The 27,404-nt window shown below is 35.9% G+C and overlaps 1 protein-coding gene across 1 annotated transcript in view; it reads right to left on the reverse strand.

Moving 5' to 3' along the window:
- aacs (acetoacetyl-CoA synthetase) overlaps nucleotides 1-26,817 on the reverse strand; it is a 44,360-nt gene extending 17,543 nt beyond the window's left edge. The window contains exons 1-10 of the mRNA XM_067407732.1: nucleotides 26,557-26,817; nucleotides 25,206-25,309; nucleotides 23,990-24,110; nucleotides 18,567-18,680; nucleotides 13,086-13,183; nucleotides 10,855-10,969; nucleotides 10,661-10,742; nucleotides 10,190-10,340; nucleotides 8,399-8,479; nucleotides 7,002-7,126 (exon numbers count right to left, since the gene is read on the reverse strand). Coding sequence (XP_067263833.1) covers nucleotides 7,002-7,126; nucleotides 8,399-8,479; nucleotides 10,190-10,340; nucleotides 10,661-10,742; nucleotides 10,855-10,969; nucleotides 13,086-13,183; nucleotides 18,567-18,680; nucleotides 23,990-24,110; nucleotides 25,206-25,309; nucleotides 26,557-26,689 — 1,124 coding nt within the window. The 5' untranslated portion in view covers nucleotides 26,690-26,817. The remainder of the gene's footprint in view (nucleotides 1-7,001; nucleotides 7,127-8,398; nucleotides 8,480-10,189; nucleotides 10,341-10,660; nucleotides 10,743-10,854; nucleotides 10,970-13,085; nucleotides 13,184-18,566; nucleotides 18,681-23,989; nucleotides 24,111-25,205; nucleotides 25,310-26,556) is intronic.
- Nucleotides 26,818-27,404: the final 587 nt, after the last annotated feature.

Genomic DNA, 27,404 nt, shown 5'->3' on the forward strand with positions numbered 1-27,404 from the left:
GGCCTGGTTAGTAATGGGTCATTTAGTATGTAGGAAGAGCATTCAATACGAAATGAAATGGAACGTGATTTCACAAGCAAGATATCAGTCAGGCGAGGGAAAAAAGGGAAAACTTGCCAGTGCCAATCTAATGATATGATTAACCATTGATGTGTTCCTTACATTTATGACATCATGAACCTTTGATTTACTACATAGTCTGTCCATTGAATTTATGACGGGATTGTTCATTTTTCTAATATTCAAGGAAGCTCATCTAAATATTCAGACAGTTCATTTCTTACAAGCCAGGGCTACTTGAACATAATTTTAGCCCCATCTGCACATGGAAAATTACAACTGGTAAATGAGTCATGCATGTAAACTGGATTTGTTGCAGTTTTGGCCTCTAGATGTAAAAACCCAAGCAAATATAATTAATTTAGACTCCCATCACAATATATGTGTAGACCAAATCTTAACCTGGTATTGACTAGATACTTGGCTTATTGGTGAAAGATCTGGGCTTGTAACCAACAAGTTGGAGCTTCAAAACTGAGATCCATCAGCTACCACCAATGCAGCCTTGAGAAACGGCATTCAGATCCAAGGCTATCCCAACTTAATATAGCCATGCTTTATGAAAGTCATGTGAAAACAAATGTGTAGTGATGCATACATTTTGTTATCTGGTTTGTAATAAGCTCAGTCTTGACTTTAAAACCATCTCAATTCGAGTCCCGGACGAGCCCCCAATTATGTAATGGCCCAGCTCAACAGTGCAGACCTCTTCAACGCAAGTCCTGGATGGCTGTGTCCAGCAAACTTTAGTTCAAACCACAAACAAACATTTATCAATGTGTACTTATCAAGGAGTACAGAATTACTTGCAAATTACAAATAGGTATGTTTAATTAGAGCCAGCAAAGCTAGGTAACTCCAGCAAACTAAGATAAGACTCAATGAATGTAACTCTCTGGATTGAATTTAAAACTGAATTGAAGAACTGGTTGCAGGTTCACCTCAAACTATGGGGAAAGCATTGCATCTATTGTCTTACACTTCAATACAATCAATTTTTAGTCTCTTCGGTCTTATGAAAGACCAAAAACAGAGGCTATTTATTTTTACCAACAGTGACAATATGGGACAAAGAAAGAGTTGTCTTGCATGACCAAGTTTCACAATGGCCCTTTGTCCAGAACAGGTTTCCCTCACACATCTACATGGACACCACATCTGCCCTCTGATTGAATATTGATCATTTGTAAACATTAAACATAATTAATCTGAAAGGGGAGCAGCACAAGATAAAAGCTAATCCAGGATCAGTATATTTGTACAACTAAACATAGAGGGACAAAAGGGAGAGCATGTTTTATTCATCATGAGGTGGACAACAGGGAGAGTTCTACCTTGTCTGCAGAAGAGGGGTAGATGGGTTGATTCAGTCTGAAATGATGAACTTTATTTGTGTCACAAAGGCAAATGTCTACAAATTTGCACTGTGCAAACTACACAACTGATCACAGACCTGGACTGAAGCGACGATCCCAGAATACATTCCCTCACAAACATACTTAAAGCAACGGGAGACATGTTTCTTGTCAACATATAAAAAGACAACATGGAGGAAGAGCTTGCGATTGTTTTTATACCGAATTGCAGAGAACAGGAAAAATAAGAATCAGAGTTGAAAAATATAGATGAAACAGTGCTTGGTGAGAGCGGGGAGCAGTTTGATGTTTTTCTGTTTATTTTTTTGCACCAGCTTCTCAAACCATCGCTCTCTCGCAACTTTATTGGCTGTTGCTCATTAGTGCTCTCTCGTCTGGATACTGAACATAATTAAAGACTAGATGGACAAAGTCTGAAAGAAGCTTGAAATCTGTCATAACACGTACGACGTGTCAGTATGTGTTTCAGAAGTGTGCAAACTACAAGGGTATGAATACGTATGAACTAGGATCTGCAAAATATTTCATAAAGACTAAAAGATCAAAAGAATTAAGCTTGAGTTTTGTAGTTTCCATTTTTAGGTGTACTAAGCTTTTTCTGTTTTACTACTCTTGAAATAAGCACTTTACGAGCAGAATAAATTGTTTCACTGACCAGCCATATGTAGGTAGTATTACCTAAAAATGGCCCAATTTAATGTTTAAAGGAATGAAAAACAAGATTTTCCTTGCTCTTTTGAAATAAAACAGGTCACCATGTAAACATCTTCCTAGTATAATAATAAAGACACAAAAATTGGGCTGCACACAGACATGAATTATGAAAATTACATCACGCAGACAGACAGTCACAGAACGCCGATGGCCAAAGTATACCTTGGGCTTAAAGGGATAGTTCACCCAAAAATGAAAATCTGATGTTCATCTGCTTACCCCCAGGGCATCCAAGATGTAGGTGACTTTGTTTCTTCAGTAGAACACAAATGATGATTTTTAACTCCAACCGTTGCCGTCTGTCAGTCTTATAAGGTGAGTGAATGGTAACACAATTTATAAGAGTCAAAAAATATTAATACACAAATCCAAATTAAACCCTGCGGCTCATGACGACACATTGATGTCCTAAGACACGAAACGATCAGTTTGTGCAAGAAACCGAACATTATTTATATAATTTTTTACTTCTAATACACCACTATGTCCAACTGCGTTCAGCATTTTCTTAGTGATGTCTGATCACGCTCTGACAGCGGAAGTGATGTCTCACGCATATACTTCAATGAGTGCAAGACATCACTGCCGTTGTCAGAGCGCGATCAGACATCACTAAGCGAATGCTGAACGCAGTTGGACATAGTGGTGTATTAGAGGTAAAAAATCATATAAATACTGTTCGGTTTCTTGCACAAACCTATCGTTTCGTGTCTTAGGACATCAATTTGTGGTCACGAGCCGCAGGGTTTAATTTGGATTTGTCTGTGCATATTTTTTGACTCTTATAAATTGTGTTACCATTCACTCGCATTATATGACTGACAGACGGCAACGGTTGGAGTTAAAAATCATCATTTGTGTTCTACTGAAGAAACAAAGTCACCTACATCTTGGATGCCCTGGGGGTAAGCAGATAAAATTTTCATTTTTGGGTGAACTATCCCTTTAAGACCTATAAGATTTACAAAATGGATGAATTTTAAATTCAGGCTGACTTTAAATGACAAGGATTAACAGGTAAATGGTTGTGGGTTTGATGTATACTAAACAACAGCATATTCTCTAGACTTAAAATTAACTTTTTTTTTTTATCACAATGAACTCTGAATAAACCCTATACTGCCCAGAGGAATAACTTAATTGGTGTCACCAACATACTCTCAGATACAAACCAGAGCTGCCTTGCAAAATTAGGACAGTTAATTTAACACGTTCATTTAAATAATAATGTGAATTAAAAATAATGTGGGGGGGGGGGGGGGGGGGGGGTGGCACTATTTAAGCATGCCACCTGAACCATTCCACAATAAGAAATATTCCTACCATTAGAGCAATTCAAGCTTGAAGCTCAGCTGCTACTACAGGCAACATGCCTCGCCAAATCACATTTACCAAAAGCAGATCGCAGAGAATCAATTCACACAGGACGCATTCTTGCATTCAGAACAGTAAGACAGAGTGCAAATGCATGGAACTGAACGCAGGGGTTTTGAGACATGTTTTTAAAGTTGAGAAATGGCCAAAGATGAACATGTACACAGACCGACACTTAAAAAAAAGATAGTACAGAATGAATGTAAGAAATGAACATCACTTCAGACGGACTTGACAGATTCAATTGCTAATTAAAATTGCTGTGGACTTGGACTGTGATAGGCTTATGTTCTACTCTTTGCAACTAAAACAAACCGCCTTGTAAAGTAATTTTTTTGTAATGTCTATTCAATGCTTGACTTAAATTTGCTCTTTATTTAGGTGCTTTTTGCAATTAATTTCAGTAAATCATGTACAATAACGTTCAAAAGTTTAAAGATTTTTATAGTTTTTGAAAGAAGTTTTGGTTACACTTCACAATAAGGTTCATTAGTTAACATTAGTTATTAAAGATAATGTGCCGATGGCCTCATGGGCAGCACGCCGACATGTGCCAATGTGCTTCGGGCGACCCGAGTTCGAGTCCTGGCTCGTGGTCCTTTCCCGGTCCCTCCCCAATCTCTCTCTCCCACTTCACTTCCTGTCTAATCACTGTCCTATCATAATAAAAGGCAAAAATGCCAAAAATAAATGTTAAAAAAAAAAAAAAAAAAAAAAAGAATTTTATTATTATTTTTTTATTTATGCATTTACTGTTTAAAATAGAGTAAACGCAGTAATATTGTGAAATATAATTACAATTTAAAATACCAGTTTTCTATTTTAATTTATTTTAAAATGTAATTTATTCTTGTGATGGCAAATGTAAATTTTCAACATCATCACTCCAGTCTTCAGGGTCACATGATTCTTCAGAAATCATTCTAATATGATGATTTGGTGCTCAAGAAACATTTCTTATTCTTAATGTTGAAAACATTTCTATGTATATTTTTGTGGAAAACATGATAGACATTTTTCAGGAATCTTTTAAAGGTGCCATCAAACGTTTTTTTTACAAGATGTAATACAAGTCTAAGGTGTCTCCTGAATGTGTCTGTGAAGTTTCAGCTCAAAATACCCCATAGATTTTTTTAATTAAATTTTTTTAACTGCCTATTTTGAGGCATAATTAAAAATGCGCCGATTCAGGCTGCGGCCCCTTTAATTACTTGTGCTCTTTGCCCCCTCCCGAGCTCTTGACTCTATCATTGCATAAAGTTCACACAGCTAATATAACCCTCAAAATGGATCTTTACAAAGTGTTCGTCATGCAACATGTCTAATCGCATAAGTATAGTATTTATTTGGATGTTTACATATGATTCTGAGATTGATAGTGCTCCGTGGCTAAAGCTAACATTACACACTGTTGGAGAGATTTATAAAGAATGAAGTTGTGTTTATGCATTATACAGATTGCAAGTGTTTAAAAATGAAAATAATGACGGCTCGTCTCCGTGAATACAGTAAGAAATGATTGTAACTTTAACCACATTTAACAGTTCATTAGCAACATGCTAACGAAACATTTAGAAAGACAGTTTACAAATATCACTAAAAATATCATGTTATCATGGATCATGTCAGTTATTATCGTTTCATCTGCCATTTTTCGCTATTGTTCTTGCTTGCTTACCTAGTCTGATGATTCAGCTGTGCACAGATCCAGACGTTAATACTGGCTGCCCTTGTCTAATGCCTTGAACATGAGCTGGCATATGCATATATTGGGGTCATACATATTAATGATCCCGACTGTTACGTAACAGTCGGTGTTATGTTGAGATTCACCTGTTCTTCGGAGGTCTTTTAAACAAATGAGATTCATATAAGAAGGAGGAAACAATGGTGTTTGAGACTCACTGTATGTCATTTCCATGTACTGAACCCTTGTTATTCAACCATTATAAGCCAAGATAAATTCAATTTTCAATACGATGGAACCTTTAAAGTATTTACCACATTTATTTCAACTAAATTTTAATTGCAAGATAGTAAATGGAAAATTTTTGGAAACACTATAATTGTCCCTTCCTTGCTAAAAAAAGTATTAATTTCATTAAAAAAATAAAAAATAAAAAAGGTTCAGTATAGGGAACACGCATTCACTACAACTTTTGCTTCAATTAACTCCAAATTTACTGCTTATTAATAGTTAGTAAGGTAGTTTTTGTAGCGTTTAAAATGTAGGTATCGGGTAGGATTAAGGGATGTACTGTAGAATAAGGTCTATAAAAGCTTTATAAGAACTAATAAACAACCAATATACTAGTAATATGCAAGCTAATAATCTTAGTTAATATTAATTTCAACATTAATTAATACATTATAATCATCAAATGTTGTATTTGTTAACAGCTGGATTTTTATTAACTAACATTAACAAAGACTAATAAATACTGAAACAAATATACTGTTTGTTAGTTCATATCAGTTAATACATTAATTAATGTTAACAAATGAGAACTTATTGTAAAGTGATACCGATTTAGGTATATTTTAAAATCAATTAATAGGCCTAATTAAAATATTTAAAAATGAACATGTCTCTGAAGTAATTGAAGCAGCACACACGGGTCTGGTGAGTAATGAAAATGTGTGCATGTTTTGGCTTTCCCAAAAGCTGCTGCTGCAAAAAAAATGACTCAATTTTCTTCCTCTTGGGAAAAGGCGAGACAATGAAAGTTAAGAATAGAGGCTTTCAGCAGCAGCCAAAAGAGGCTGAAAATGAGCAAACCAACACACACACACACACGTTTGTTTTTGTGAACTGTGGGGACATTCCATAGGTGTAATGGTTTTTATACTGTACAAACCTTATTTTCTATCGCCCTACGCCAACCCTCCACCTAAACCACAGCAAACTGTACACATTTTTACTTTCTCAAAACAATTCTGTATGATTTATAAGCCTTTTGAAAAATGGGGACATGGGGTAATGTCCTCATAAGTCACCCTCTCCTTGTAACACCTATGTCATACACATGTCATTATACAAATTTGTGTCCTGATATGTCTCAAAAACACACACACACCCACACATCAAGTGTGATCCAAAGAGCTCCAGTGTGTGTTGCACTTCGATCATTTCTGATCAATAACAAGTAAACTCTGAAAGGAAATCGATGCCACATTAGAGGTGGCCAATTAGACCAGTCTCTTTAAATCAGGTTGCCGTGGTGATGTGGTGTCATTTACACAAAGGGCACAGCAGATGCTGGTGATAAGCACTGCCACACCTCGGCCAATTACAGCACGGGCATGAGGAAAAAGACAGACTGAAGCTCCTGACTGTGACACCTTCATCACAGAGTGTCTCTCACTCACACACACACACACACACACACACACACACACACACACACACACACACACACACACACACACACACACACACACACACACACACACACACACATACACACACACACTTACCCCAGACGGTCTACGAGGTCCCACAGTACATTGGCACTGGGAATAAGAGGAGAGCCGTCGTAGAGGACCACAGAAGCCCCAACGGCTAAAGAGGACACCAGCCAGTTCCACATCATCCAGCCCGTCTGCACATAAAAAGAGAGACCTGCTTTTAGATTGGGTCAGAGAATACATTTCTGTCCTGTGTTTGACCAGATTTCTGTAGATAAACATAACTACTCCACAGTGTTTAACAAACAGTGTTCAAAATTGACTATTTCAAATTCAAAATATCACTCTGAATATCACACTGGACAAAGCAAATATTGAAAATAATGTGTACCTTCATTTTGCAAACAAAAGATGCAGATGAAAAGAAAATACATTGCCCTAACAAAGACATCACGGAATATGATGTTAACCTGATTTATTAATAAATGTCCCTGTTGTTTTTGTGTATGATTCATGAGTATACGTTATTCTAAAGAAAAAAGTCTGTTCATAATCTTTCATCAAAATGTAATAATGTTCTCTGCCTATGAAATGACTTAGGCAGAGAACCCAACCTGTGGGGGTGGCGCAAAATAATATTAATCAACTATATCATTAACACAATAAGATCTATAATACCTGTAGAAGTACACAACCTGCATGCTGCTAATCATCTGAGCTGTAAATGCCACTACCATTCAAAATTTTGGGGTCAGTAAGAAAGACAGAAATTAGAACTTTAAAAAAAAAAAAAAAATAAATAATTAAATACTATATTATATATATATATATATATATATATATATATATATATATATATATATATATATATATATATATATATATATATATATTTATATATTTATTTATTTTTTTTATTATCATCAGCAAGCACATTAAATTGATCAAAAGCAACAGTGAAGAATTTTATGCAAATGCTGTTTTTGTTTTTTTTACTTTCTTTTCATCAAAAAATCCTGAAAAAAGTATCAGTTGCCACAAAAAAAAAAGAAATGTTTCTTAAGAATCAGATCAGCATATTAGAATGATTTCTGAAGGATCACGTGACACTGAAGACTGGAGTAATGATGCTGAAAATTCAGCTTTGAGATCACAGACATCAAATACATTATAAAATATATTCAAATGGAAATACGTTTTTAAAATTGTAATAATGTTTCACAATATATTTGCGTTTTACCCTATTTTTGATCAAATAAATACAGCTTTGGTGAGCATTAAAAAGACTTTTCAAAAACGTTAAAAAAAAAAATCTTACTGACCCCATTCTTTTGGTAGTGTCTATGTTGCTTGCAAAAAATGATTCAATTTAGAATACATGGAAACTTTTGAATGGACGTCATTGGAGAAAAATAACTTTCCCACCTCGATGGTGTAGTAACGCATTTAAGGTCGCAGATACATACCGTAGTATAATAAATGATGACATCATTGTAGGTCATGTTGCCATGGAGAATGTGTTCTTTAAGATGTTGGATGAGAGTGCCCTGGGGAATGGAGAACAAAAGGGTCAGACTGGTAGCTGGTCACTGAACATGTTCATAGTTAACGTGATGAACAACACCTGTGGTTACTTTGCTAGGACGTCTGTGTGAACTTGAGGGCAAATGACTTCATACATTCACTAAAAATCACCTTGAGACAAGTTGGTGAAAAAAATGGCTAAGTAAAATCTGTAATAATAGAGGCGACATAAAAACAGTCGAGGATTGCATTTGTTTTTCTGGATCTCGCATTCTTCACGTTCATACTCGTGTGCTGGTGTCATATGTTCAGATGTATTCTGCCAGGCAGGGAATGACCTAATTACTAAATTAAAGGATCAGTGACACTGCATGGATTAAAAAAAAAAAACACCACCACAAACCCTGTAGCATACGTCTAACACTTATCCTAGTGAAAGCATTAATGTTGAGCGTTTTTATTCACTCTAACTGCCACAACCCAACATGAGTACTGTTTTCATAAAAGCACACTGATCCTCCACAGAGCGAGAAGAGCGAGAGAGATGCGACTGTATGTGTACATATGTGTGATTGTGTGTTTTCATACACACGGCGCTCTAATTATCTAGCACGCAAGAGAGGCGCAAATACCGCAAAGGCTGAAGGGAAAAGCTGTGAAAAAGTGAAAAGGAAAAGAAAAAAAAAACAGTGCTATAAACACACTTGTATGTGCTTGGTTGGTGTGTTTGTGAAGCACAAAACGAGATCAAGCACCGCTTTTCCCTTGCTTGATTTTTCAGATGAATTTTCTGTGGAACCTGTATGTTTGTGGGTATGTGTATAAGAACCACCGTTGATTTACATCCATGTGGGCTGCTGTGTCCCTAATGTTGGGATTATACAGGAAATGAATTCAGAAGAGATGGGAATGGTGTACATAATTGCTCATCCCAATTGCATCTGGCTTAGAGTGTTGTAGAGGTTTTAAAATGGCCTCTTACTGCCATCTAGTGGTCCATGTTGCTGATTCAATAGATTTTGCAATTGATAACCAACATGCATTAGGAAGGAGGTGCATTATTACACATTTTTAATGTGATGTTGGCATAAATGTACAGAAATCACAACCAAGAGAAATTATGTAGTAGTTTAATACGCAAACCAAGTGGAAGGGTTATGAAGAAAAAAATATGCGATGGGATGAAAAAAATATATATTTCAATGCTTTTGTGTTCTCTTGCAACAGTTTTGCATTCAGCCAAGAAACTTTGCGCTCGCTCGCAAACAACTCAAAAGTTTTGCGAAGGAACACTACGTTTCTTGGGGAACGCATACATTTTGCGAACGAATACAAAGTTTCTAAGGGGAGCACAAAACATTTGCGAAAGAGCGTAAAAGCATTAACAGTTTTTCCTCCCATCTCATATTTTTATTTTTATTTATTGGCTCCTTCAAGGGTAAACTTAGTAGACTGAAATATTAGTTCAGTTATAACTACACCATTCTATTCAAACCAAAATCAATAATAAAAATACAAACAATGATAAAACAAATTTGGTCCAAAATTGATCATTTAGATGTTGATATTTGTACACCTGCAAAACAAATGCTAGCATCTATTTTCTTTCTTTATTTGTCATGGTCGGAGCATCGGAACGACGGAATGCTTCAAAATGAATCTGAAAATGAATACATCAAGTAAGCATTGTGCAGTGCAATATATCATTTGGACTCTGCACAACACACACTTACCCCAGCAGAGTGCACCATGCACTTGGGAGCTCCTGTGGTGCCAGAGGAGTACATGATGAAGAGAGGATGAGAGAAGGGCAGCTGCTCAAACTCCAGCTGAGGGTCCTGATCCCCTTCTTTACCCATGGCCAAAAAGTCCTCCAGGAACACACTGAAAGAAACAGAGAGTCAGCACTAACTCCGTCCTAAGACAACTCAGTCTTAGATCTTATCTGAACATACAACAGTAGCTGTCATTAAAGGGTTGAATAGAAAGTTCAAAAATCAAATTAAATCTATTCAAATGTAATCCATTCTTGCTGAAAAAGTATTAATTATTAAAAGTGAATAAAAGGTATTTAAAAGCTTTTCATTATCTACCTGAAACTCCTAATGTTTGATGATGTTGAGGCAATTTAAATGAACACATTTTGTAAAGTGAATTGAACTTCTATGTATATTATGATTGTTAGCACACATAGATACACAGACCTGTTGGGAATCTTGGAGAGGTCCGTCTCTTGTCGAGAGCGAACATATGGAATGACCACAACCTTCTTCAGGTCAGGGAGACCTGAAAGAGATGATGGGAAAAACATACAAATATATTATGCTCAATGAAATGCCAACATATCAACAAGACGGCATGATGGGAACAATCTAGCACTGAAATGTGTGCTTTATACCTTTAACGACGTTCTGGAGTTTCTCCATATGGTCATGCTGCTTGCCGTTATACACAACAGCTGCTACTGAGAATATCAACTTGGGCTGGATCTGGGAAATCCTGTCTAGCACTCCCTGAAGAGGGAAAAAGAGACATGAAAGATAGGTGAAACACAGGAGTAAGGACACACACACACAATATGCTGTATTATTTTTTAACTTTATATAATAATATATTCAATTTATCTCACAACATAATATGCTCTATATTCACACTAGTCACTACTGTTCAAAAGTTAGGGGTCAGTGAGACTTTTGCATTGTTACAAAATATTTCTATTTCAAATAAATGCTGTTCTTTGAAACTTTCTAAGAATCCTGAAAAAAAAAAAAAAATCACAATGTCAATAAATAAGAAACGTTTCCTGAGCGCCAAATCAGCATATTAGAATGATTTCTGAAGAATCATGTGACCCTGAAGACTGGAGTAATGGCTGCTGAAAATGTAGCTTTACCATCATAGGAATAAAATACATTTTAACATATATTAAAACAGAAAACAGTTAAAGTTGTAATATTTCACAATATTATCTGCATTTTTGATCAAATAAATGCAGCCTTGATGAGCATAAGAGACTTCTTTAAAAAACATTTTTTTTTTAAATCTTACCGACCCCAAACTTTTAAAAAAGTAGTGTGTAACCAACACAGCAACTTGATGTAGTACCCCATCTTAACCACAGGGGGCAGCAGTGTATATACTGAGTTTAGTCAATAAGCCAATGTTGAATCTATGTTGCTTTAGCTGCTAGAGGCTGTCCTATTTAAGGAATAACCACAGCCCTGGGGGGGCTGTCGACTCACTTTAATCTCCTCATAGTACAGTGTATGTGAGAAACACACAGGGTGGCAGTAGCGAGAGGTAAAGTGTGTGCATGTCTGTGACAGAGTGTTTGACATAGCTAACAGGTCACACACACATTTGAAGATAGTGAGAATTGATGGTGAGATGACCTACTTTTTTGTACATGGGAACCAACATGTTGTGATAATATGGCTGAATATAACTCTGAATATAAGTTTATAATTTTATCACTGTCGCTTGTGAGATAAATTAAGTGCATTTAACACATAAGACCAACAAAGTGGAGGCTCATGACAACAACTGCAGCAGTGTAAGTATGAAGGCATGTGGGCATATGAATGCCGGGTCAGCGTGGTACAGCAATGCCTGGCAGCTGAGGACAAACTGAGGCATTCTTTCTGCCAGCACACAAATCTGATGTTACTACATCAGGTAAGCACCGACAGAAGGAAAAGATTTCTCCTTGCCACTGACTGCATCCATCAGTGTTCCTCGAGAGCATTTCATTTCTCTAGATATTATTTAATAAAATGATCAATTTGGCACTTTAAATTTCCGTGACTTAAGTGAAGGAAGGATCAGCTAAATGATTTGCTGTATGAAATACTTTCCTGTGTAACATACACTGGTGTTCAAAAGGTTTGAGGCCAGTATGATTTAAAAAAATAATAATAATATTTTTCAGCAAGGGTGCAATAAAATGACGGTAAAGAAATTTCTAATGTTACAAAGAGTTCCATTTCAAATAAATGCTGTTCTTTTGAACTTTCTATTCATCAAAGAATCCTGAAAGTATCATGGTTTCCACAAACATATTAAGCAGCACAACTGGTTTCAACATTGATAATAATGAGAAATGTTTCTTGAGCAACACATCGGCATATCAGAATGATTTCTGAAGGATCACGTGACACTAAAGACTGGAGTAATGATACTGAAAATTCAGCTTTGTCATCACAAGAGTAAATAAATTAATAATAAATATGCTAAAATAGAAAATGGGTATTTTAAATCATAATAATATTTCACAATATTACTGTTTTAACTGTATTTTAATCAAATAAATGCAGCCTTGGTCAAAAACAATCTTACTGACCCCAAACTTTAGAATGGTAGTGTACATTTAAAAAACAAGCCTGTTTTAAATCTGTCAGCATTATTATTTCATACTTTCTGAACTTCCCTGGATCACCGTGTAAGATAAATACTTTTTTACCTGATCTAGCCTGTATATTTCACATCCTGATTATCCACAGCTCACAGAAAAATGTAATCGGTTTCTACACACTAACTATACTTCATACGATCTAATAGTAGTAGTAGTAGTATAGTACAATATGTTGTCATATGGTAAAATAGCAACCATTATGCATGTAAAGCTCTTACATTGACACCAAAATCTGGAGAGGTTGAACTCCAGATGGCACCTATACTTGCAGTAGCAAGCATGGCCTCAACAGCATGAATCCCATTGGGCAGATATCCTGAGGTAAAGAGAGAGAGAGAGAGAATATATCAGACAAAATTACATTAGAAACAGCAATGGATCACCTGAACTGTGCAAGAATAACTCCTGAGATGCGCAAATTATTTTAGAGAGCACTCAGCAGGCGCAATATATTAAATGATCTTCGGAAATACTGTGCTTTTTTTTTTTTTTCAAAAAGAGAGGATCGCTGAAAACATTACACAAAGGGGAAAAATTATAAATACAACACCTATAAGTAACACTTATATACAGTTGCAATTTTACTAATAAAAAGAAAGTATATTTCAATTCACTTTTAATATACTAGACCAAAGTGACTCATGAAGACAATAATATGCAAGTTGAGCATCAAACACAGCCACAAATTTTGAGCTGAAGATGAGTAAAGTTTAGCAGCAAGCAACAGTTGCGGCTGATTTGCTAGGCTGCAATCAAGATTTAATAAAAATGTTAAGTAAAATGCCTGAATTGTACATTTAAAATAAAAGTTGAAGCAAAGACACAGAAATTGTACAATTAAATTAAAGGTGCCCTAGAATTAAAAATTTAATTCATCTTGGCATAGTTAAAAAACAAGAGTTCAGTACATGGAAATTACATACAGTGAGTCTCAAACTGTTACGTAACAGTCAGGATCATTAATATGTACGCCCCCTATATTTGCATATGCCAGCTCATGTTCAAGGCATTACACAAGGGCAGCCAGTATTAATATCTGGATCTATGCACAGCTGAATCATCAGACTAGGTGAGCAATAATAACTGACATGATCCATGATAACATGATATTTTTAGTAGGGCTGTGCTCAGAATATCGATACAACGATACATCGTCATGAACTCCTGACGATGCGCGTATCGATACAGCAGCTGCCGTATCGAGTCTGTCTTGCTTTTAAATCTAGCCAATCATGTGACGTCTATTGACGCTAGCAAGCGACGCAAGCAGACATTCACGTTTCTGTGAGCTTTCATTCGTAAATAATCAACTGTTTTGTCGTGGATGTGAACAGGAAATGCGCTCTCGAACGGAGAAACACGCGATCTCCAAATCATCGATCAAAGCGTGCTAATGTTTTAGGACAGGTCGATGGTATATAATCATGCCCGAACATTAGCGTTTGTCAATCATGCCAAATTGTCCATTTAGAAACCGAGAAATTTGGAGGCCGATCTCTCAGGTTGACGCGCAAGTTGGCTTGACTGAAATTTTCGTGAGGATATAGTTTATGGACTGTTTTGATTTCGGTAATTACATCTTGAAAGGTAAAAGCAGTGATGGCATATATAATAGAGATATCTGAAAGTGAAACGAAAGTGATATTGGCCTTGTCCAGTGGGGAGGATGCATGAGAGGAGACCTGCGCATTTAATTGGTATATACTGTAATACTGCATTTACATTATCAGTGGGATGCACTTTGATCGTGAAAGTGAAAGTGCCCTTTGCGGTCACATCGCATCATTTAAATCTTGTTAACATTAGTTAATGCACTGTAAACCAACATGAACAAACAATCAACAACTGTATTTTTTATTAACTAACATTAACAAAGATGAACTAATACAGTAACAAATGTATTGCTCATGGTTAGTTCATGTTAATACATTATCTTTTGTTTAATAAATGAACCTTATTGTTAAGTGTGTATTGTAAACTCATGTAGCCCATTTTTTGTAGACCAAGTTAATAAAAACGTATGTTGTTCTAGAACATAGTTGATATCCAAAAAATCATTTTTACAGATGGAAAAACAACAGGCAGTATAGACATTATTATAATATTATAGCCAATATAATTAAATTCAGTGTCACTATAATTGTCAATTCAGTTACTGAGGGAGTGACTTTAAAAGCAAGCTTTTAAAATAAGATTTTGTGACAATTTTTTTATATTTAATTTAAATCATTGTTTTTTTTATGACAAAAACAAAATAGTTTTTTCAGTTATCATGACTGTTATAACACTGGTTATTCAATAAAAACATACTACTGTTACTAAACTGTTACCAACGTATCGTGGCTTTAGTATCGCGATGCGTATCGTATCGTGACATTGTTGGTGATACACAGCCCTAATTTTTAGTGATATTTGTAAACTGTCTTTCTAAATGTTTCGTTAGCATGTTGCTAATGTACTTTTAAATGTGATTAAAGTTACCATAGTTTCTTACTGTATTCACAGAGACAAGAGCCGTCGTTATTTTTTATTATTAAACACTTGCAGTCTGTATAATGCATAAACACAACTTCATTCTTTATAAATCTCTCCAACAGTGTAGCATTAGCCGTTAGCCACGGAGCACTATCAAACTCATTCAGAATCAAATGTAAACATCCAAATAAATACTATACTCACATAATCCGATGTATGCATGACGCATGCATGACGAACACTTTGTAAAGATCCATTTTGAGGGTTATATTAGCTGTGTGAACTTTGTTTATGCAATGATAGAGTCGAGAGCTCGGGAGGGGGCGGGGAGCGCGAGCAATTAAAGGGGCCGCAGCCTGAATCGGCGCATTTCTAATTATGCCCCAAAATAGGCAGTTAAAAAAAATAATTTAAAAAAATCTATGGGGTATTTTTAGCTGAAACTTCACAGACACATTCTGTGGACACCTTAGACTTATATTACATCTTGTAAAAAAACATTCGATGGCACCTTTAACTATAAATTAAATATATAATTTTTTTTCTTGAAAGCAACTTCCCAAAATACAGCTATGGTAAAAATTAAGAGACCACTCAAAGTTCAGAAATCAATGTTAAGTGGTCTCTTAATTTTTTCCATAGCTGTACATGGTTTAAATGTAAATGATATTGTGTATTGAACAAAATAGAGAGGAAAGATAGAAAGAGACAGAATAGAAATGGTGTCCATTAGCTAAATGATACTGTGGCAATAAGCCCTGACCTCATCTGCAAAGTGGCCATATATTCACTCCTACTCATACACACACACTCTGTAAATCAAGGAGACAGACAAGGACACTTTCATAGAGAGAAACACACTTTATTCGTGAACACACAGAACTGCACACCCTAACAGGATCAAAATACTCAGCCTTTATTTCATATAGCACACACTTGCACAAAATGGACACACCTCTGTGAACACACAGTCATGTTTGCATCCACGTAGACATACTTATAAAAACAGCACAGTAGAAGGAATTTATACAGCTGAATAAACACACACCCTTTCCTTGCTATCTAAACTAATTAATTGCCACTTGTTTTTTAATATAGCTAATATTAATAATTATTTTTAATATAGACAAACTGTATTGAACTGAAGGCACTTTTTCCATTTGCAGGACAATTCAACTATTTATTAGTTTTTTATTAGTATGGTGTAGGGCCTCCTTTTGCGGCGGCCAAAACAAATCAGTTTGTCTTGGGGAATGACAGATACAAGTCCTTCACAATGGCCCAAGGGATTTAGTCAATAAGCCATTCCTCTTCCAGAACAGTGGCCAGGTCACTATGTGATTCTGGTGGAGGAAGGCGTTTTCTGACTTGCTCCTCAGATACTCCAGAGTGGCTAAAAAATATCTAGAACTGGTGACTGTGCAGGCCATGGGAGATGTTCAACTTTACTTTCATGTTCGTCAAACCATTCTGTCAAAAGTCTTGCTGTGTGTAATTATTATCAATTATTATCATTATCAAGCTGATGCACGAACCCCCCTTCAGGGTACAGCGTTTGAAATTGCAGCCCAAACCATCACTGATCCACCCCGGTGCTTCACTCTGAACATGCAACAGTCTGGGTATTAAGCCTCTTTGGGGCTTCTCCATACCGTAATTCCACAGATGTGGGAAAGACAGTGAATTTGGACTCATCAGAGAACAATATATGTTTCACATTGACCACAGCCCAAGATCTGCACTGCTGGCACCAATGAAACCGACATTTTTCATTGGTACGAGAGACCAAAGGTTTGGCTATAGCAGCCCAACCATAAATATTGACTCTGGGGAGCTCCCGAAGAACAGTTTTGGTGGAAACAGGAGAGTTGAGGTGCGCATTTAATTCTGCAGTAGGTTGGACAGATTTGGTTTTATGTTTTTTTCTATACAATCTGGGTTAGTACCAAACATCCCTTTCAGACAGCTTCCTCTTGCGTTGACAGTTATTCCTGTTGGATGTGGTTCGATATTATCCTGGATACCACAGCTCTCGATATACCACAAAGACTTGCTGTCCTGGGTAGTGTTTCCCAAAAGCCTCGTAAGCCTAAGTTGATCGTAGCTCCATTGGTTTTAATGGAGCTACGATCAACTTAGGCTTACAATGCTTTTGGGAAATGCTGCCCTGGTCACAGATGAGCCAGTGGGATGCGCACCAACAATTTGAACTCTTTTAAACTCTGATATGTCTCCTATTTAGTTTTTGTACTAATTTTCACTGGCAGACCAAACATTTTTTTTTTTTTTTTTTTTTTTAAATCAAGTTAATAGTTCATGAACCACTTTTACTTTTCAGAATGTCCTCAATGGATTATTTTATCAGATTTAGCCTTCTGCGAATATTTTCAATTCAGTTTCCAAAGAACAGCATGCTGTAGTCATACAGTCATGTGAATCATAAAGATATTCATAAAACTATCCTAAATGTCTCTATGGAGTACAACAGTAAAAATGTACATATCATCTCACTCATTCCCTTTTATTACTCCATAGGGACTTGTATGAATAAATCTATGCGTGTATGTCACTGAAATGGCCTCCTCCCATTTACAGCCATTACAAGTCAGAGATGATCAGCACTGCAGATAATGAACCCAGCAGCAGCAGAATGACGTCAGCGATTACACTCTCTTTTTTCCCCTCTCACATCACCCACATAAGGACACCATTACTCACACATGCTGTCACAGTAGAGGGCGGAGACGTAGCAGGCATCTGAGCTTCTAACCAACTTCCAGCTTCAGCCTGGCAATGTCTGAATGCACTTAAGTTTTAAATCTGCACACAAACTGCTTGAAAAGACCAATTACCCCCACCAAGGTCTAACTGCACCCCACTTATTCTCCATCTATAGCCATGAATGGCTCTGGCTGAACCCCAGAACCGAGAAAGAAAAGGGGAGTTTGTGATTTCAGGAGCGACTGTCTCGCATTTAAAGTTGGAACACTTATAAAGACAAATGAGGACAGAAAGAAGCAGCAAAGAAAGAGGGCAGGAAAAACAGGTTACAGCGCCCAGGCCTGATGCAATATAAAAGAGTGTGTTAGATTTTCTTGTATTTGGCCAAGTATTGGCTTTTATTTCCTCATCCCACTACTGTCATCTGGGTGTCAAATTGACTGAGAAAGCACAACACAAATACAGAGAAATGAAAATGAAAGAGAAAAGGAGGTGGCACTCACCTACGACCCTGTCTCCAGTTTTGATGCCCATCTTCCTCATGGCGGCAGCGAAGAGAGCGACATCACGCCTCAGCTCTCCGTAAGTCACCTTGACGATCTCCTCATTCGCCTCAGCTACACACACACACCAAAAATTAACTTTTAGAAACAAATCTCAAACATACTAAAAAGACATGACAGCAAAATAATAATAATAATAATAATAATAATAATATATTATTATTGATAATAATGATAATAATAATACATATTCATAATAACAATTTTTAATTAATTTAATAATAATAATAATAATAAACACTACCACTAAAAATTTTGGGGGTCGGTAAGATTTTTTTTTTTTTTTTAAATTAAAAGAAGTCTCTTTTACTCACTAAGGCTGCATTTATTTGATTAAAATACAATTAAAACAGTAATATTTTGAAATATTATTACAATTTAAAACAACTGTTTTCTATTTTAATACATTTTAAAATGAAATTTATTCATGTGATGGCAAAGCTGAATTTTCAGCATCATTACTCCAGTCTTCAGTTGTGAGATATAAACTCACGATTGCGAGTTAAAGTCAGAATTGCATGATATGAAGTCAGAATTGCATGATATAAAGTCAGAATTGTGTGATATAAAGTCAGAATTGTGTGATATAAAGTCAGAATTGTGTGATATAAACTTGCAATTGCGTGTTATGTCCAATTGAGAGGGAAAAAAGACTGACGTTTTTCTCAGAAGTTTATCTCTCGCAATTCTAACTTTATAAGATGCAATTGAGTTTATATCACTAAATTCTGAGAAAAAGTCAGACTTTATATCCCGCAATTCTGACTTTATATCCCGCAATTTTGACATCTCGCAATTCTGACCTTATATCACGCAATTCTGATTTAATAACTTGCAAGAATTGAGAGATGTGCAAGAGTTGCAACTTTGCAATTGCAAGGAAAAAAGTCAGAATTGTGAGATAAAAAGTTGCAACTACCATTTTAATTTTTTTATTTAGTGGCGGAAACAAGCTTCCAAAATACTAACTTTAATAAACAAGAGAATTCTTTGCCAAAGTCAAAATTGCGACTTTATATCCCGCAGTTCGGACTTTATATCCCGCAGTTCGGACTTTATATCCCGCAGTTCGGACTTTATATCCCGCAGTTCGGACTTTATATCCCGCAGTTCGGACTTTATATCCCGCAGTTCGGACTTTATATCCCGCAGTTCGGACTTTATATCCCGCAGTTCGGACTTTATATCCCGCAGTTCGGACTTTATATCCCGCAGTTCGGACTTTATATCCCGCAGTTCGGACTTTATATCCCGCAGTTCGGACTTTATATCCCGCAGTTCGGACTTTATATCCCGCAGTTCGGACTTTATATCCCGCAGTTCGGACTTTATATCCCGCAGTTCGGACTTTATATCCCGCAGTTCGGACTTTATATCCCGCAGTTCGGACTTTATATCCCGCAGTTCGGACTTTATATCCCGCAGTTCGGACTTTATATCCCGCAGTTCGGACTTTATATCCCGCAGTTCGGACTTTATAACTCGCAATTCTGACTTTATAACTCGCAATTCTGATTTAATAACTTGCAAGAATTGCGAGAGATGCAAGAGATGCAACCCTGCAACTGCAAGGAAAAAAGTCAGAATTGTGAGATAAAAAGTTGCAACTACCTTTTTTATTTTTTTTTTATTTAGGTGGCGGAAACAAGCTTCCAAAATACTAACTTTAATAAACAAGAAGAGAATTCTTTGCCATCTGTGACTGTGGTGCAACTGATCGCAGTTAACCATGTTTTTTTTTTTTTTCATTAAATCAATTGAAATATTGGCTGCATCCGAAATTGCTTATTTCCCTACTATAAATAGTAGTCGAAAAACAGCATGTGACAAGAAGTATGTCCGAATTCACAGTACTCATAAAAGAGTAGGCAAAAAGTACCCGGATGACATACTACTTCCACTGAGATTCTGAAGCGTGCAAACGACGGACATTTTACTGTCCCATTAGGCCACAAAAGAGGATTTATAAATGACAGTGAAGCAACGCAACATGGCAATAGTAGTACGTCCGAATTTCATTCATACTACACACATTCATACTATATAGAACATACTTTTTTAGCGGCCATGAATTAATTACTTATTCAAAATAACCTACTTAAGAGAATATGCGATTTTGGACACAGCCTAAGTGTTAAATGTAATCAGAATCCTTTCAGGTAAATGAGGCCCCCGTTTCAGGAAGACAGACCAATGACGCAGGTACACTTCTGATAGATGCCACTTTGGTAATTACATCTGCTCAGTCCTGCACCGCATCACGACATCCATCACAATATAAAAGCACAACTATGTGCATCCCGCCCCTACATGGACACTAAAGCCACAAATCAAATTACAGACAGTATAATTCATTTAGTGCTACATTAGCCAGAGGTCTGCAATGACAGATTCTATCTAAAAAGATAAAACACACAAAAAACACATACACACACAGTGCTGTTGCTATTTTAAAGTAGTAATTTGTGTATAAGGTCAAACTGACAATGGCTCAAGGAGATCAGCAGAGATACAGAGTCGTGTTTTGAATCAGGAGACATTTGTGTGGCATCTGGTCATAGAGATATAGTTAATAAAATGTGTAATGAAATGTTTAACAAAAAAAGCTGTATTGTCAACCAGGGTTTATGGTTAATGGTTGTTGTTGTTGTTGTAGGTCTTAGATAAATAGTATCACTTTGAGGGTGCAGTTTGTGAATCATGGTCATCAGTTTTTATATCAGCTGGATAACTGCCACTGCATTCAGGTTTACTGAATCTGATTATGTCATTATGACTTGATGATGATGTCCAGGTGTCCAAGTCATTCAATGAAACTACTGAACAGAATGTTCACAGCTGCCTGCAAATAATGCAGAACTGAAATTTCTATTGAAAGTACATAAGGCATATATCCAGTTATGCTATAAACCCCTCAGCAGCATAATGAAGCTTCATATTTTCCTCACAGTATTCACTAAGGGAGAGTGTTTATTATCACAAAATAAACCAAAACAGAATGCTTAGGATCAACCTAAAATGGTATATTTTGCAATAGTGAGCAGCTTACTTAACAACTTAAAAAGAAGTCTCTTATGCTCACCAATGGCTGCATTTATTTGATCAAAATGCATGAAAATAGAGTAATACTGTTAAATATTAATACAATTTAAAAACATTTTCTATTTTAATACAATTTAAATGTAAATTTATTCCTGTGATATTCAAAGCTGATTTTTCAGCATCATTACTCCAGTCTTCAGTGTCACATGATCCTTCAGAAATGCTGATTTGGTGCTCAACAAACATTTATTATTATCATCAATGTTGAAAACAGTTGTCTGCTTAATATTTTCTGTGGAATCTTTTATACATACTTATTCAGGATTCTTTGATGAATAGAAAGCTCAAAAGAACAGCATTTATTTGAAATACAACATCTGCAGGTTTAAATTTAAGGCTTTTTACCTTTTTTTTAATGACCTGCACAAATAAAATTAAAGGTGCCGTAGAATATCTTTTAAAAAGATGTAATATAAGTCTAAGGTGTCCCCTGAATGTGTCTGTGAAGTTTCAGCTCAAAATACCCCATAGATTTTTTTATGCCTATTTTGCGGCATCATTAAATATGCACCGATTCAGGCACGGCCCCTTTAAATTTTGTGCTCCCGCCCCCAGAGCTCGCGCTTGCCTTAACCAGCATAAACAAAGTTCACAAAGCTAATATAACCCTCAAAATGGATTTTTACAAAGTGTTCATCATGCAGCATGTCTAATCGCGTAAGTACAGTGTTTATTTGGATGTTTACATTTGATTCTGAATGAGTTTGAGGCTATGCTCCGTGGCTAAAGCTAACATTACACACTGTTGGAGAGATTTATAAAGAATGAAGTTGTGTTTATGCATTATACAGACTGCAAGTGTTTAAAAAATGAAAATAACGACAGTCTTGTCTCCATGAATATAGTAATAAACGATGGTAACTTTAACCACATTTAACAGTACATTAGCAACATGCTAACGAAACATTTAGAAAGGCAATTTACAAATATCACTAAAAATATCATGTAATCATGGATCATGTCAGTTATTATTGCTCCATCTGCCATTTTTCGCTATTGTTCTTGCTTGCTTACCTAGTCTGATGATTCAGCTGTGCACTTCCAGACATTAATACTGCCTGACCTTGTCTAATGCTTGAACATGAGCTGGCATTTCCATGTACTGAACTCTTGTTATTTAACTATGCCAAGATAAATTAAAATTTTTAATTCTAGGGCACCTTTAATACCTTCTGAGCAGGGCAGGGAACCATGATTTAAACAACTTTAAAGTTCAAATAAAGGTTTTTTTTGGACATAAACCTAAAGTGTTTTTTTAAATGAAAAACCATTTGTAAAGATGATAGTTCACACATTCTGTGTACGGTCGTCTGCTGGAAGAGTTATTTGAATTTATAAAAGTTGTAAATATGGATATTTTTCTTACAAAAACGCATTGCTTTCGTATGGATGAATGCATTACTTTTGGCTTCAATACGTGGCCCCCTATACACAACCATTATAAACCTTGGAGGACTAAGGATATTTTTAAATATATCTCTGATTGTGTTCGTCTGAGAGAAGATAGTCATATAGACTTAGGATGGCTTGAGGGTGAGTAAATCATGGGATAATTTTCATTTTTGGTTGAACTATCCCTTTAAGGAAAGGGATGAGTCAAAATTATAAATGATTACAATTCACTCCCTGACAGTAGCTGGCACTTATGGAACAGCAGAAATATAACCGTTACTTTTGTAATCCCTGTATACAAAAAAAAGCTGTGCATATTGGAATGGCAAATTTCTCAAAAAGGCAACTCATAATTCATCAATAGTAGATCACCGCATACATCTGCGGTATTCATTGATTGTGAACTGTTCTGAAACCATGAGCCTGTAGAATGGCTGTAAAATATTTACTTTGAAACATACTGTGCTCACATTTATTTGATTAAATCATTGCCATTTGAAACTTAATAATCACATTAAGCCATATTGCGATTCCTATTTATCCGTCCCCAAATTTAAGACTACTTTCCTTTACTGTCACTTTAGTTTGACTGCATCCTTGCTGAATAAAAGCATTCATGAAAATAAAATCTTACTGACCCAAAACTTTTGAACAGTAGTTTAAGTGAATACATGAATATGAAATATTCATTTGAGATGCGAAAAGAAAAAGTGTGATAAAGGAGACATGAAACTACCAAAGTGCAGGGACATAGTCAATTATACAGTTTATTAAAAAAAAAAAAAATGTTTGGCCACAGAATTCTCATTAGGAGCCATGTTATAAACTTGGGTAGTTCAGAGATTGGTTGAGACTGCTTTCAAACTTACTTGCAGCATAGAGAGCCACTTTGTCCTGGTCTTTGTGTTTGAGCAGGTTCTCTGCATAATTCAGTCTGCTGCCTTTAAACCACTCAGGTGCATCTGATATCCTTTTAGACACATCAACCACCTGAAACAGAGAGTGAGCAGTCACATGTCACCCTGTTTGATACTGAGCACATTTTAACATGTCAACACACAGTTCTTATTGCAAGCAACTACTCATCATTTTGAGACAGTTATATTTTAGTATTATGTATATACTATTATAGCATTTATGTGTATTTAAGTGTAGTTTTAGTTAATAATAACAACACTGGTTTGAGAGGAGACTACAGGTCAACTACCTTACTAAACTTGTTGCAATGTCTTGGCTACCACCCTAGTATCGTAATGTGGGCATGCACCCTTCTCAATTTCAGAAAATGTAAAAATCTAGTTTGTTTAAAAGAATAGTTCACCCAAAAAAATGAAAATTATCCCATAATTTACTCATAATACAACATACGGCCAGTGCCCACTGGAGTCGTATAGATTACTTTTATGATGGACGGATACGCTTTTTGGAGCTTCAAAAACTCAGACGCAATTCAATGCATTTTGGGTGAACTATTCCTTTAACTACAGAAACATGCTGCAATCCACGCTGTCATAAAATCAAATAATAAAACAAACTCTGAGTCAGCTAATAATCAACAGATAGCATGCAGTAAAAATAAAAAGGTTAAAAAGGTTGTATATAGAAAGCCATATATAGACTGACTGTTATTTTATTATGTTTTATCATATGACACTCCTCTCTAGCTCTATTAGACGGAAAAGCCCTAACACACCCTCTCCGCCAGAGAAATATTCTCAGCAGTAGTTCAGACAGTAGTAGTAAATTGTAATAAATTCATAAATGTTTACTAGTTAGGATTAGGTTATATGATTCATATGTGACTAATGAATTTGTCCATCATCTATGGCAAATATTGCACGTATGCCTTCACATAAACAACACAAGATGACAACTACATCATTACATTTTTTAGTTAAGGTTCACACTATTCTTTGTCACAGTGACATCATTTTGTGGCAATGCAAGCCTGGGTGACTCATTACACATCAGGAAATGAAAAACAAACACATAAAACCCTTTTAAATGCCTGTATATTTAAATCTGAAAAAGGTGATTAATACAGTATATATAAAGTAGGCCAAAAGGTAGCAAAAAGAAACCAACCTCCTCATACATCTTTGAGCAGGTGATGCCACAGAATGCCCAAACCTTCGCCCAGAACTCCGGATAACTGTCGACGGACCACTGATACAGGTCGTTATAGTTAGCTTCAAAATAAAACAGACATTTATTGAAGGTACCATTAGACGTAATACATGCCATTATTTAATTTAGTTCAGAGATGATACAAATCAGCACTTGGTCCATGCAATTTTCAGATAATGTGGTCAACCGTTAAGGGTTTTTAAATGGCTAATTCCTAAATTATTACATTTAACCCCCTATTTTTGACTATTTAACTTGTCAAACATTTTTTTCCAGTATTAATTGAATAGTTGCAAATAATTAAAAAATAGATTGCAAAATGTAATAATTTAAGAATTAACTATTGGAAAAAAAAATTACAGTGGACTACTAAACTGAATATTACATGTACATGTTCCCTTTAAATAAGTATAGACTTTAAAAGGGAAGATGTCCATGCAATATTCAGATTAGTAATCAACCGTTGTGGTTGAAATTCTTCAAATATTACATTTTTCAAATATTTACCAGTGTCAATTCGTTTCATCACCATCAGTACTAGTGGGTGGAATTGTTACCGAAACATTTTTAATCTTACTAGTAATATTTTTCATTTGCCTATAAATACATACTAGTCGAAGTGAATAGTTGCTATTTAAACCACATTTGTCCATAGCTTCTTGGGGTAAGGTACTAGTAGCAAGTTAGTAGTATATCAGGAATGATGAATATGAACCATATCTTATGAATAGTAATTGGTGAAATGGAAAAATATACTCTAGTTTAATACAGTAATGAGTACTAGAAACATACAAACAGATAGTAGTTCGTTTTCAAGAATAAATGTTAAAGCAGTTTGTCAAGGATGAAAATTATGTCATGTGCTGAGATGCATATACATGATGTCACTATGAAAACATTTACTGGTGTGACAGCCAGTCAGAGCTATTCCAGATCTGATCTGAAATACTGGTTTTACAACTCATAATGTCTATACATGCAATGCATTGAGAAGCAGCCTGGCATGCATTTAATACCAGAAGCTAATATGTGGCCAGACACCCCTTGCTAAGCAATTGAAAGAGTCACAAAATGGATCCTTGAGAAAATTTAATGGGCCAAAAATTGCATTTGAAAGCATGGTTAAAGTACCTGTTTTTGCACAAATGTGGTCATGACATCACCCATGACAATCCCAGGATGAGCTAGTAATGGGATTAACACTACAGCACAGTACTATGTTTTGTTTTCCTGTAGAATAAGGGTGTGTTGTTAGCTGACATAACGTTACTTGTCTGCCTTCATTGTAGCCCTGCCTGGCTCTACTTACCCAGATTCAACCCGAAGTCCCGGTTCACTTGAGTCCGGAATCGGTCCATCTGTGTGTTTCGTTTAGAGTCCGGGTACCAGAGCACCTTCGACTCCATAATCTCCTCGCTGTTGGCCTCCGTGTCTTTAGACATGATCGGATGACACGCGCCGGTATGTCGTGAATAACCTATAAAGACTGGAAGAATCGCACTACGGGAGCTGGACGAGCCGATTCGGTGATCGTGTATTGGTGCAGCTCAGACACATGGGTCATTTCCGAGCGTCAGCCGCACATAATCAACCAGCGGAAGCCCCGCCTACCGCGCAACCGTACACCACCCTGCCAATCTCCACATGTTCTTCCGCTGCTCATGTAGTACTTGGGTTTTTACACCAAAAAGAGTGCTTACTTGATTCAGGAACAATTTAGTGTTTATTTATTAATAAATATTTCACTAAGATTGCATATTCGATTAAGACCAGCGTTTGCATATGTAAGCGGTATCTCGTATCTGTTTCATCTATCAGATAGTGGTGAGAAGGAAGCATATTTATGCTAATGGGTTCTTTCCAACAGTTTATTTCTGAGAACTAGTTTATTATCATGACAAAAAACGCCCCTGACATCCCGTTTAAATAAACACTTATGAGCACATAATCTCTATACAACGTTTTAAAATGAATTTTAATTAATTTAGCTGCAATCTTTCACTATCCATTCAAAGGGCAATAAAAGTGTTTGTTGTCATTTAATTTGTTGCAGTAATGATCTCTCATTAAAAACAATGCCATTTAAATGTAATGCAAATATAAATAAAAAAACGTAAATATAAATTGCATTTACCTTAAACAAAAGTAAGGATTAGT

Source organism: Chanodichthys erythropterus, chromosome 13 (assembly GCF_024489055.1).
Source record: "Chanodichthys erythropterus isolate Z2021 chromosome 13, ASM2448905v1, whole genome shotgun sequence".
Lineage (NCBI taxonomy): Eukaryota > Metazoa > Chordata > Actinopteri > Cypriniformes > Xenocyprididae > Chanodichthys > Chanodichthys erythropterus.